This window comes from Fukomys damarensis, unplaced genomic scaffold, assembly GCF_012274545.1.
Source record: "Fukomys damarensis isolate Sample0158 unplaced genomic scaffold, DMR_v1.0_HiC HiC_scaffold_16, whole genome shotgun sequence".
Classification (NCBI taxonomy): domain Eukaryota; kingdom Metazoa; phylum Chordata; class Mammalia; order Rodentia; family Bathyergidae; genus Fukomys; species Fukomys damarensis.
Window position 1 is genome coordinate 276,011 of NW_022900928.1, and position 11,839 is coordinate 287,849.

Genomic DNA, 11,839 nt, shown 5'->3' on the forward strand with positions numbered 1-11,839 from the left:
AAAAAAAAAAAAAAAAAAAAAAAAATCTGCCAAGTCCTAGGGGAGAGAGGCCAGAGCAGTCCCCACCCAACAGCCCTAGGCTGAGGATCCAACAGGCTCCTGGGAGCCTTCAGTGACAATGACAGAGGAGGGGCAGCACAGAGCTCCACAGGCTCTTCCACATCAGCAGGACTCAGGAGCAGGGATAGCCCCGCACACCCGGTAGGACCTTGGACAGACACAGCCAGCCAGCATAGAGGAAGTGGCCTGGACCCGGAGAGGGGACCAAGGGGCTCTGCTGAAGCCCCCACTCCCACCCCCACTCCTCTGCTGCCGCTCAGGGTCAGACATCTGGTCTGATATCTGACTTGCTTTGTACTCTCTGGAAACTCCTTTAGTCTTTTAGAGCCTTGGTTTCCCATCTGTGAACTAGAGGTGGCCACGGCCCCACCCTCCTGCAGTCCCTGTGGAGGAGATAGCATCAGCCTGTGAGCTGCCTGCTGATGTGGACAGTGGGGGCCGTTCTGCTTTCTGTCTTTGTCACTACCTGCCCTGGGGCCTCTCCTGCTCGCCTCAGCCCAGTGTTGCCCAGGCTCCAGCTTCCCTGCTGGGCTAGCAGAGGGGAGTGCTGGGGGACACAGGACCAGCTCAGGGCACATGTGCTGGTGAGTAAACCAAGACATGGCTGGAGTCAGCCTGGAACCAGTGGGAGCCCACCCCTCAGACACCATACTTTCCCAGGGCACAGCCCCAGGACCTTGGGCTGGGTGGGGGGGTTCTGGTGGGGCAGGGAGGCAGTAGCGTTGGACCCAGCAGAGCTCAGACCAAGACTTCAGCCCCACACCACACCCCATTCATCAGTCCATCAGTTCCCCTCAAAATAAAAGAGCCAATAAAAAAATGAGCAAGTGGCCAAGCATAGTGGTGCAGGCCTCTAATCCATCACTTGGGAGGTTGAGACAGAAAGATTGTCATGAGTTTGAGGGCAACCAGAGCTACATAATGAGTTTAAGGCCAGCCTGAATTACAGAGTGAGACCTTGTCTCAAAAAAAAAAAAAAATGGGCAAGTGAAATGAATAGGCACTCATCAGAAGGACAAATGGCCAAGTACATGAAGAAATGTTCAACAATTCTCATCATTACAGAAATGCAAATTAAAACACTAAGATTCCATCTCACTACAGAAAGAGTGGCCATCATCAAGAAATCAAATAACAGGACTCGGGATTTAGCTCCATGGTGCCCATGCCTGCCTTGAAAACACAAAGTGCTGAGTTCAATCCCCAATATCAAAATAAATAAATATATTTTTAAAAAATCAAATAACAACAAATGCTGGTGAGGCTGCCTAGGCTGGGGCTAAGAGCCATGGGACACCCCCTTCTCCCAGCACCCCACAGCCAAGTCCCTCTGTACCCTTGCTAGATTCTAGCCAAGGCTGGTGGTCCAGGGCCTGGAGGCATGTGTAGTCACAGTCCATGCATCCTCAGGGAGTCCTCTGGCACTCACAGCCCTCACCACCCAGCGGAAGGCAGGCCAGTAGGATGGTGCTATGGACCCCAGCCTTGGGCCTCCAGTCCTGTCTCCAGGATTGGAGCTCCTGTGTCTCAGGGCAACTTTACCCCCACACACGCATCCAGCCTTGCCAGACCTCCAGGAGGTCTGCTAGGGTTGAGGGGGCTCGGCAGGACCCCAGGTGGCCCTGGGCCAAGAGAAAGACGTCCAACCATGAGTGCCAGCAGTATGCCTCCAGGCTGTCAGGGCTGCACAAACTTGTCTCCCAGGATTTTTCCACACGAAACACGTCTCTCAGAGAAGTAACCGGTCGGATGAGCTGGGTGTGCGTTGTTCCCACCCCGCCTTCCATGCCCCTCCGTGCAGTCGCCAAGAGGCTGCCCACACCAGCGGCCCGGGATGGAGCCCAGGACGACTCAGCCAGCAGCAGCAGCCTCTGGGATGAGCCAAGGGGCTGGCAGGGTCTGGACCACCAGCAGGGTAGGTGCCCCACCCTGCACCTGGTAGACCCCTGGTAGACCTCCACCCAAGGGAGTTCTGCGCCTTCCCAGGGGATGCTCTGCCCCTGGCCCACACTCTCACCACATCCTTACCCCTGATCCTGCCCCCACTAAGGTAAAAGTCAGGGCAGTGGATGGGGGCTCAGAGGGCTCAGGATAAGAGCAGGGACAGGCAGAGGCCTGGGGGGCAGCACTGGCCCAGCATCAGGAGTGAGGGCTGTGGAGCCACCCCCATCCTTCCCAGCCTCTCCCCAGCCTTCCCCAACCCCACCCCGTCTCCTAGGGTCCTGGTGGACGCTGGGCCTGACCAGGGCACCTTCAGAGCATGCCGCCCGCACCCCTGGCAACCCTTTCAGTTCTCCACCCCAGGACCCCCAGCTCCTGTCCCCAGCCTGGCAGGCACAGACATGAGTCTGGGCCCCTCTGAGTCAAACCCCCGGGGCAGCCCCGCCTGCCCAAGTAGGCCTGCTCCCTGACTCATGTGCTGGGAATAGCCTCCCACCCCAGGCCTGGGGGGCAGCAGGCAGAGGTGCCAGAGAAGGGCCCACCTGTAGAGTTGGGGGCTGGGGGAGCTCAGGGTCTATGGGCCTGGGAGTCTCACCATTCCGAGGACCAGGACAAGGGCTGCCATGGGGCCACCTTCAACACTAGCACTCAGGTCTGAGTCCTCTGTCTTCAGCCAGCCCCTTACAGTAGCTCTGGGTGCTAATCCTACCTGGGGCTGGCCCAGCTCTTGTGGGGTCCTTGGAACCCCCAACCCTTCAGACTTTTCCCTGAAGGCTAGATGGCAAGCCCTGGCCCCCTGGCAGGGCCCCTGCATGTTCGTTGAGCCCAGGAAGCTGGCACCATGGGACCCGGTGAGCCTCACAGGCTAGAAGCAAGCAGGGCTGGAGTTGTGGCCTGGACCTGAGATGGGAGATCAACTGGAAGCAAGAGCCTGGGGCCTGTTCTTCCGCCAAATTCCACCTTAAGCAGGCAGCAGGGGCCCCTCCCTCCCACCTGGCCAGGTGTCCCCGCCCACAGGGAGCTCAGGCTGGGTGAGCCAGCCAGCGTCTCCTCTCCAGGCCCGCTCTGGGCGCCAGCCACTGGGGAGGAGACTCTGGGGATAGGGCCTAGAGGGCCAAGACTGTGAAGAGGCCCAGGCCAGGCTGGCCAGCCACCATGCAGGACAGTAACTTCCTGCTCTCGGCCCTACAGCCCGAGGCTGGCGTGTGCTCCCTGGCACTACCCTCCGACCTGCAGCTGGATCGCCGGGGTGCTGAGGGCCCTGAGGCAGAGCGGCTTCGGGCGGCCCGCGTCCAGGAGCAGGTCCGAGCCCGCCTTCTGCAGTTGGGCCAGCAGCCACGGCACAATGGGGTTGTGGAGCCTGAGGGTGCTACCGAGGCCACCAGAGGTAGGCAGTATGGCATGGTGGGCAATGGACAGCAAGGACTTGGGTGGCCCTGGCAGAGGTACCAGGCAGGTGTGGCAGTGTTAGGGCAGAGGCCGAGGCAGACTCCAGGGTTTGGCCCCTGACTCACCAGGGCCTGCTCTGAGTCACCGCCCCACCCCAGCAGGAGTTGGGAGAAGCCCTGGGTGGGGTGTCCCATCTCCCAGCAGGGACTCTGGGTCCTCCAGGGATCCAGTTGGCCAGACCCACCTATCTCCTGGGCCTTGGGCCTCCCCACAGAGCCAGCCGGGAGTCAGGCACCTGGTGGGCCAGCTAGGCCCTTCTGCAGGCAGACCTGAAACAGGCCCCAGGGACAGAGGCTCACAAGTATCTCAAAGCTGCCAGAGTTCCCACCCTGAGAACCAGTGGGACAGCAACATGGTTGTGGGGGGTCTTGGGCCACAGCCAGGGCTGTCTGGACCAGGATCCCTGAGGAACTGCAGGGGCCAGCTGGCGGGAGTGACCCAGATCTCCAGGAGAACACAGTCAGGGGTGCCTCTGTGTGTGCGTGTGATATGTGTCCGCATGATATGTGTGTGTGCACTAAGGGTCTCACAGACATAACAAGTTCAGGGCTGTTGTTCTCCAAGTGTCACTTTGCCCCTCACCGGGCTGCAGCAGCAGAGACTAAGGGAGACAGGAAAATGGATCCCAGTTCACATGAGCCAGCTCCGGTGGGCTCTAGCCACTGGCAAAGCGGGAGAGAATTCAGTGGGAGGGTGCTGGGGCTGTGCCGGTCTCTCTGGGCCTCAGCCTTGCTGGGCCAGGTCAGTGCCCAGGGGTTACAGGGTGGAGAGGGCCCAGGAAGGGTTAATTACCAGCTGGCTACACTGCCAATTAGGGGGAGGATTATAATTTGGGGTGGGCGTAAAGTCCCCAGGCAGGGGTGCGCCCCCAGATGGGGCATCACAGCGTCAAAGGGTTAATGGCTCCTACCTGGAAGCTTCATTAACTAGGGTGAGTCTGGGGAGCACGGGGTAGGGAGTCCTGCAGACCACCTCCTGACTCCTTTAGAGGCCATCCCAAAGCAGGGACCTGGGACCTTCCATCCACACAGCTGCGCTGGCCTCTTGGGGTCATATGTTTGCAGCTGTCTCCGCGCCCTTGTCTGTCTACCCAAAGCCCCTCTGCACCCACTCTCTCCCCTCTGTCTAGCAGTCTGCCTGCCCTTCCATCTGCCTGTCCCTCCAAGGTTTGGCCACTCTCCCTCCACACCCACTGCCATCCTGTCTACTCACCATGGGGTGGGACAGATGCCACTGCCTGGGCTCCTGTGTGGCTGGATGGGGCGGGTGCAGTCACTGCCCCGGGGCTCTGCCAGGTAGGAGTGGCCACTGCCCACCAGAGCAGACTGATCCAGCGTGGCTTCACTCCTCTGTGCCTGTGGCTTGGGTGGGTCCTGGGCACAGGGAGCTCAGTGTGGCCAAGGCAGGCTGGGCTGGCTTCCTAGAGGAGGGGGTGGGAATTGTGCCCAGGTAAGGAGAAGAGAGCGGATGCAGAAGATACTGGCTCATTCCCCTGGTGGATAAGAGGTCAGTGGAATGAGTGATCTGATCCCTTGCAAGATACAGAGGCACAGCTGGGTGTGTTGTGGGACAGAGACCACCAGGGCTGATGCTGGAGGAGAGGGATTGGGCTATGACAAGGTGGGCACCAGGCAGAGGTAGCCCCAGGATGTGGACAGAAACACAAGTCCACTGCTTTGCCATCTGACCAGGTCATCTGCCACAATTCCTGTCCACAGGCTCTTCCCGGGGTCAGTACCACACCCTGCAGAACAGCTTCAGCTCCCGCTCCCAGGGCCAGAGTGGGGACAAAGTCTCGGTGAGTGATGGTACCTTGAGGTCGGGCAGTTGAAGTTTCACTGTCCAGGTCGAGTGGGAGGTCTGTGGTGGGGCTAGTGGCTCCAGGTTGGTGAGGGGATGGGCACAGGAGAGCTCAGCACCCTCACCATCCCTCCCTCCCACAGACCTTCCGGCCAGTTGCCAAGCCAGTGTACAGCCCGGCCTCTTGGTCTTCCCGCTCTGCTGTGGACCTGAGCTGTGGTCGGAGGCTGAGCTCTGCCCACAACGGGGGCAGTGCCTTCGGGGTGGTGGGATACGGGAGCAGCCAGCCCACTCCAGCTATGCCCACTCGGCCTATGTCCTTCCACGAGCGCAGCGGGGCTGGCAGCCGGGCTGAGTATGACACACTGTCCTTGCGCTCACTGAGGCTGGGCGCTGGGGGCCTGGACGATGGCTACAGCATAGTGTCCGAGCAGCTGGAGCCGGCAGGTGCCTCTAGCTACAGGGCCTTTGCCTATGAACGTCAAGCCAGCTCCAGCTCAAGTCGGGCTGGAGGGCTGGACTGGCAAGAGGCTGCTGAGGGCCCCCCAAGCCGCACCATCCGTGCCCCTGCCATGCGAACCCTGCAGCGATTCCAGAGCAGCCACCGAAGCCGTGGGGGGACTGGGGCAGTGCCAGGTGTGGGCCTGGAAGCCGTGGCCAGGGCCCCATCTGTGCGCAGCCTCAGCCTGGCTGACTCAGGTCACTTGCCCGACGTGCGTGGGCTGGACAGCTACGTCAACCACCGCTCTCTGCAAAGACTCAGCAGTGGGTAAGGTGGGTGGGCCCAGGGAGGAGTGGATTTTGCCATAGTGCTTGGCTCAAGCCTAGGGTCAGCCTGATTCCGCCCCTGCCTCTGCAGCTTCAATGACATCGACCTGCCCTCGGCAGTCAAGTACCTCATGGCCTCAGACCCCAACCTGCAGGTGCTGGGTGCAGCCTACATCCAGCACCGGTGCTACAGTGACGCAGGCGCCAAGAAGCAGGTGGCTGCCCCCACTGCCCACCCCTGCCCCTCGGTGGCTGCCCAGTGGCCGTACATGCCCTTGATGACCACCCTCAATGGCCCCTGTGTCCCATGACCTCTGGTCCCTGACCGCCTCTCAAGCTGACTGGGCAGACCCACCCTGGACAGGCCCACCCTGCCCACGGCCTCTCTGCAAAGGAGAGGCACAAATGTGCCATTCACATTCACCTGCATGCACTGTGTGCCGGTTCATAGAGCTGCCACACGATTGGCACACTCCTGTGTCACCTACACACATGCCCACATACACCCGCATCATCGCCCACACCTACACATGTCTACGCCTGCTCCTACACACACAGACGTATCTGCAGGCACCCACACAGTCCACACTCCTGTGCTGCATGCAGGCTCGAAGCCTTCAGGCCGTGCCAAGGCTGGTGAAGCTCTTCAACCACGCCAACCAGGAGGTGCAGCGCCATGCCACAGGTGCTATGCGCAACCTCATCTATGACAACGCTGACAACAAGCTGGCCCTGGTGGAGGAGAATGGCATCTTCGAGCTTTTGCGGACACTTCGGGAGCAGGACGATGAGCTGCGCAAGAATGTCACAGGTATCCTTGTCACCTGCCCTCCCTATATCTCCTCCTGACCCCTGTGAGTTCCCCTCCTTCCCTTCACCTTTCTCCACTACCTGTGTCTCTCCTGTCCCTTGGTCTCCAAAACCCTGTTCTTTGTGACTCTTGTTCCCTCTCCCTGTCTCTCCCTCCCTCTCTCCACCTCTCTCTGGAGATCGGACCCTGGGAATCACTATGCCAGGCGAGCACTGTACCACAGAGCCACACCCCAGCCCCTGCCCCCAAGCCTATCCTCTCTTGCTCAGTCTCAGCCCCCAAACCCAGTCACATGGAGAGTTTCAGGGGGGGGGTAGGAAAGAGTAGGGAGCCTCACCTGCACCATCCCAGAAGAGCCAGAGGGCTCAGTGGGTGGACCCTGACCACAGCCCCGGCCTGCCTCCAGGGATCCTGTGGAATCTGTCATCCAGTGACCACCTAAAGGACCGCCTGGCCCGTGACACACTGGAGCAGCTCACAGACCTGGTGCTGAGCCCCCTGTCAGGGGCAGGGGGTCCCCCCCTCATCCAGCAGAACGCCTCCGAGGCTGAGATCTTCTATAATGCCACCGGTTTCCTCAGGTGAATGGGGCAGGGGCAGCAGACCAGGATAGGTAGGGGCAAGGACACCAAGAAGAGGCACTTTCATCTGAGGTCTGACAGAAAGGAGGAGCTGGCCTGGGGCCTAGGAAAAGTGGACAGGCTGGGGTGGCCACCAGGTGTGGGCATCACCCCGGCTGCAGGTTTGGGGAGTCAGGTCTTCCGATCCAACATTCATCATCTTCCCAAAATGAGGAGTGGTAGAGTGAGGACAGTGTAAAGAGGAATAGGGCTAGCACTCTCCAGTAGGGACTAGGAATAGAAGGGACAGTGGCTTAGGGTCTGGGGTGACTCTCCCAGGGTCTCTGGGGCACTCTGATCTGCTTCCCTCCTCAGGAACCTCAGCTCAGCCTCCCAGGCCACTCGCCAGAAGATGCGTGAGTGCCACGGACTTGTGGATGCCCTGGTCACCTACATCAACCATGCCCTGGACGTGGGCAAGTGCGAGGACAAGGTAAGGGGCAACCAGTGCCTTGGGGATGTATGGACGGAAGCTTGTGCTGACCTCCACCCTGGCCCTCTGCAGAGCGTGGAGAACGCCGTGTGCGTGCTGAGGAACCTGTCCTACCGCCTGTACGATGAGATGCCACCGTCTGCCCTGCAGCGGCTTGAGGGTCGGGGCCGCAGGGACCTGAGTGGAGCACCCCCTGGAGAGGTGGTGGGCTGCTTCACGCCACAGAGCCGGCGGCTGCGTGAGGTGGGCAGACAGAGCAGGGAGTGCCAGCCAAGCTCTCTATGCCCTACCCAAGGCCCCCACAACCCCCCAGTCCCCCGACTGTCCCGGACCCCACTAACCCTCCACCCCTCCCATGCAGCTGCCTCTCACAGCCGATGCACTCACTTTTGCCGAGGTGTCAAAGGACCCCAAAGGTCTTGAGTGGCTGTGGAGCCCACAGATTGTGGGCCTCTACAACCGGCTGCTACAGCGCTGTGAGCTGAACCGGCACACAACTGAGGCGGCAGCGGGGGCCTTGCAGAACATAACAGCGGGAGACCGCAGGGTCAGTGGCACGGGTTGCTGGGGGGACAGGGAAGGAGGCCTGTGCCTGCCCCAGGAACAGGCCCTGTGACATCTGGGTCTGAACAAGCAGGACAGAAGAGCCACCCAGCCAGGTCCTGGCTGGGGAAAGGGCAGAACAGTGGAGGCTGGCAGCAGAGCTGGAGAAGCAGTTCTGCCTCAGGCCTGGGTCAGCGATTGGGTCAGCTGGGGTGATCAGTGGTCAGGGCTGGCAGGGGACCCCTGTCCTCAAGACACTCCCCTGCAGTGGGCAGGTGTGCTGAGCCGCCTGGCCCTGGAGCAGGAGCGAATTCTGAACCCCCTGCTGGACCGTGTTCGGACTGCTGACCACCACCAGCTGCGCTCACTGACAGGACTCATCCGAAATCTCTCCCGGAACGCCAGGAACAAGGATGAGATGTGTGAGTATGCCATCCCCTGCCTGGCTCTGCCTCTCTCCCCCTAGATGGGCTGGCCTCTGGTGGGCACTGGGAAGAGAGACAGGAACCCCAGCTCCCTGGGAGCAGGCATAGATGGAAGCTGACCTCCTGACCTCTCACAGCCACCAAGGTGGTAAGCCACCTCATCGAGAAGCTGCCTGGCAGTGTGGGTGAGAAGTGTCCACCAGCTGAGGTGCTGGTCAACATCATCGCTGTGCTCAACAACTTGGTGGTGGCCAGTCCTATTGCAGCCCGTGACCTGCTCTACTTTGATGGGCTCCGGAAACTCATCTTTATCAAGAAGAAGAGAGACAGGTGAGGGCCGTTTGGACCTCGGGGCCTGGTGGGGTGTGCCTGGTCACCCTGCCTCCTCCCTTGACCCTGACCCTCTGACCACCCCAGCCCAGACAGTGAGAAGTCCTCCCGTGCGGCTTCCAGCCTCCTGGCCAACCTATGGCAGTACAGCAAGCTGCACCGAGACTTCCGCGCGGTATGTGCTGCACAGCCTGGCAGGCAGAGATGAAGTCACAGCTGAGTGTGGGAGATGGCACATTGGGGCGGGACAGGGATGCCCATGAGGTGCAGGAGACCTGGGGCCTGGGCTATACTCAGCACAATGTGGTAGGACCAGGTGCTCCTGTTCAGGCACAGACCTGAACCCTGACTGCAGCCCCTCTCCATGCAGAAAGGTTATCGGAAAGAAGATTTCCTGGGCCCATAGGCAAGGCACCCTGGAGGAGAAGGTGGTGTGGTCCATCCTCCGAGGGACAGGCTCAGCTCTGGCTGCTCACCAGCCAGCTTGGAGGAGCAGAAAGCTGATGGCCAAGGGCACTCTGCCTAGCACCTATGTGCATCTTTGAGGAGCCTCATCATCGGGAGGGGACGGGGCTTACAGCTGGGCATTTGGCTTCTTTAGGGCAGGGGGTGGGCAGGGCTTAGGCTACTCTAGTGCATGGGGTGGTGGCCCAGTCAAGCAGTAGAGATGGGGCTGGCCATGTCCTGGTAATGCCTCCAGACAGTGGTGTGGGAATAAAGGTGACTGAACACAGCCCTGGCCCTGTGTGTGTCCATAGCTAGGCTGCCAAACCCAGGACCTGCAGTGTCCCCGGTATGCCCATCTGGCCCTTAAAACACTCACCCCCAGGGCTCACACACAGGCCTCCCCAAGCCCAGTGGACAAGGGACAGGCAGGGAGGGACCAGCAGAGAGAGAGGGAACAGGGTGACAATAGACTCCTTGGGGCTCCCTGAGGCAGTCACAGCAGAGCCATGACTGTGCAAGGAGAGTGACCAGAGCCAGGGCCACTAATGAGCAGTACTCATACAGCAAACACACCCCAGCCTCCAGCTCAGCCTTGCCCCAAGCTTGGAGGTGCCCAAGGCTTTGTGTCTAGGAAGTTTGGGGACACCCCCACAAGCTCAGACTTGAGGTATCCAAGAAAACTGCCCCCTGCAGGATCTGTCCAGATCATAAGGAGCTAGGGGTAGCTAGGGTGACTTGGGGAGATTGCAAGGGATGTGCCTGAGCTGGCTCAGGACACAGAGCAGGCACAGATGGGTGGCCAGACTGGGAAACAGGTGTTGGGGAGGATAAAAAGAGGGAGGGCAGCTGGCCTTGGAAAGCCTGCGATGGATGCAGGAGAGGGGAACATCCTACCCAGAAGAGGAAGTTGAGACCCAGGTAGAAGCCAAAGGACTTTATTTTCTGGAACCTTGGGGCCACACTCCTTCTCTGAGGGGCCCTGGGCTAGAGGCAGAGCTTGTGTCCTGCATGGTGGGAACCTGCCTGCTTCTGGGTCCCAGACTGGGGCATGGGCTACACATCTTCCTCAGACACCAAGCAGTAGAAATCTGTGCGGGCACTGTAGTTTCGGGAGCCAAGGTCGGAGATGTCCATCTCGCTGCTATGGCCCTCTCCCATCGAAACCCCACTTGCATGCGGTGGGGCTGGTGGCTCCCCAAAGACAGGCCCTCGTACACCTGAAGGGTACACAAGCCTGAGGCTGGGCTGCCCACACCTCCCTTGTGCCAAGGCCATGGCATGGGTGTCACCAGGAACACAGCCTGCTCACCCCCAGCCATGGTGGCACTGGAGGTCCAGGAAATTCCCAGGAAGGCCTTGCCCACCCCCTGCCCCTCGCAGCACCTTGGCAGATGTGAAGCAGCTAGGGGCTGCTGGGGTGGTGATCAAAACTTCCACAGTCGCAGGGGCCCTCAGACTCCCCCACACCTGCACAGCCCCTACCCTGGGCTATCTTGGTCAGCTGGGCAGGCATACCCAGGTCTCCCTCAGGATCAGGATCCAGCTCCTGCTCCACAGCCCGGCCCTCAGTGGCATGGCCTCGCACGATCAACATGGGGTCGTTGTCATCTTGAAGGTGGGTCTGGGGGTCCCCCTCAACTGGCCTGTACTGCACCTTCCGCGGCAGTGCAAGCTGTAGCTCTTTCCAAAAATCGGAGCATGGCATCTGGGGGCGAGTGGGGCCGTCAAGCTCCTGGGTTCCCGATTGTGAACCCCACCCTGTTCCTTGCCCCCACCCCGGCTCCCAAGTGCACCGCAGAGCCTGGCCTCCAGAGCAGTAGAGTGACCAAGTGGCGGTGCTGGCGCAGCAGGTGCAGCGCAGGGTGCGCCAGGTCGCGCCGCGGGCCCTCGAAGGTGATGAAGATGGGTCTGCGTGTCAGCTCCAGCAGCCGGCACAAGCCCTCCCTGCGAGGACAGGACCGTCAGGCGCGGTGGGAGGGGCCGGACCCCACCCGGACTCCTCGGGATTCACCGGAAGCTGTGGCTGCACCAGGGCCGGCCCAGGAAGGCGTCCGAAAGCACCACGATGAGGCGCCGGCAGCGGCTCAGGTTCACCAGGAGGTCTGCAGAGGGCTCTGCAGTCAAGGACAACAGTGAGGGGCGGGGCTTGGGCAGGGTGGACTGGCTGGCGGGCAAGGGCGGGGCTACTAGAAGAGGGGTGGGAACAGCAATA

At 60.7% G+C, this 11,839-nt stretch overlaps 2 protein-coding genes across 7 annotated transcripts in view; one reads left to right on the plus strand and one right to left on the minus strand.

Annotated features, from left to right (window-relative positions):
- The first annotated feature begins 1,463 nt into the window (after positions 1–1,463).
- On the plus strand, positions 1,464–9,905 carry Pkp3 (plakophilin 3). 2 transcript variants are annotated; one of them, XM_019209980.2, is made up of 14 exons: positions 1,464–1,975; positions 3,193–3,388; positions 5,169–5,248; positions 5,394–6,019; positions 6,110–6,233; positions 6,625–6,829; positions 7,236–7,410; positions 7,765–7,882; positions 7,955–8,125; positions 8,244–8,429; positions 8,694–8,847; positions 8,988–9,180; positions 9,268–9,355; positions 9,551–9,905. In XM_019209980.2, exons 1-14 carry the CDS (start codon positions 1,895–1,897, stop codon positions 9,584–9,586), a joined length of 2,433 nt encoding a protein of 810 aa, XP_019065525.1. In that variant the 5' UTR covers positions 1,464–1,894; the 3' UTR covers positions 9,587–9,905. The 2 variants fall into 2 exon arrangements, with proteins under 2 accessions (XP_019065525.1, XP_010638613.1); XM_010640311.1 differs by lacking the exon at positions 1,464–1,975 and having other exon boundaries at positions 3,033–3,388.
- A 669-nt stretch (positions 9,906–10,574) lies between these two features.
- Sigirr (single Ig and TIR domain containing) overlaps positions 10,575–11,839 on the minus strand; it is a 7,831-nt gene continuing 6,566 nt past the window's right edge. For 4 of the 5 annotated variants that reach the window (XM_010640319.1, XM_010640312.1, XM_033764032.1 and 1 more), the window contains 4 exons: positions 11,639–11,741; positions 11,421–11,571; positions 11,110–11,332; positions 10,575–10,844 (listed from right to left, as the gene is read on the minus strand). In XM_010640319.1, coding sequence (XP_010638621.1) covers positions 10,681–10,844; positions 11,110–11,332; positions 11,421–11,571; positions 11,639–11,741 — 641 coding nt within the window. In that variant the 3' untranslated portion in view covers positions 10,575–10,680. The remainder of the gene's footprint in view (positions 10,845–11,109; positions 11,333–11,420; positions 11,572–11,638; positions 11,742–11,839) is intronic. The other variant, XM_033764031.1, reaches the window with a different exon arrangement.

Coding starts and splice junctions, on each gene's coding strand:
- Pkp3 (XM_019209980.2), top strand. CDS start 1,895: ATGGAGCCCAGGACGACTCAGCCAGCAGCAGCAGCCTCTGGGATGAGC. Junction 7,411..7,764: donor AATGCCACCGGTTTCCTCAG/GTGAATGGGGCA, acceptor TTCCCTCCTCAG/GAACCTCAGCTCAGCCTCCC. Junction 8,848..8,987: donor CAGGAACAAGGATGAGATGT/GTGAGTATGCCA, acceptor GACCTCTCACAG/CCACCAAGGTGGTAAGCCAC.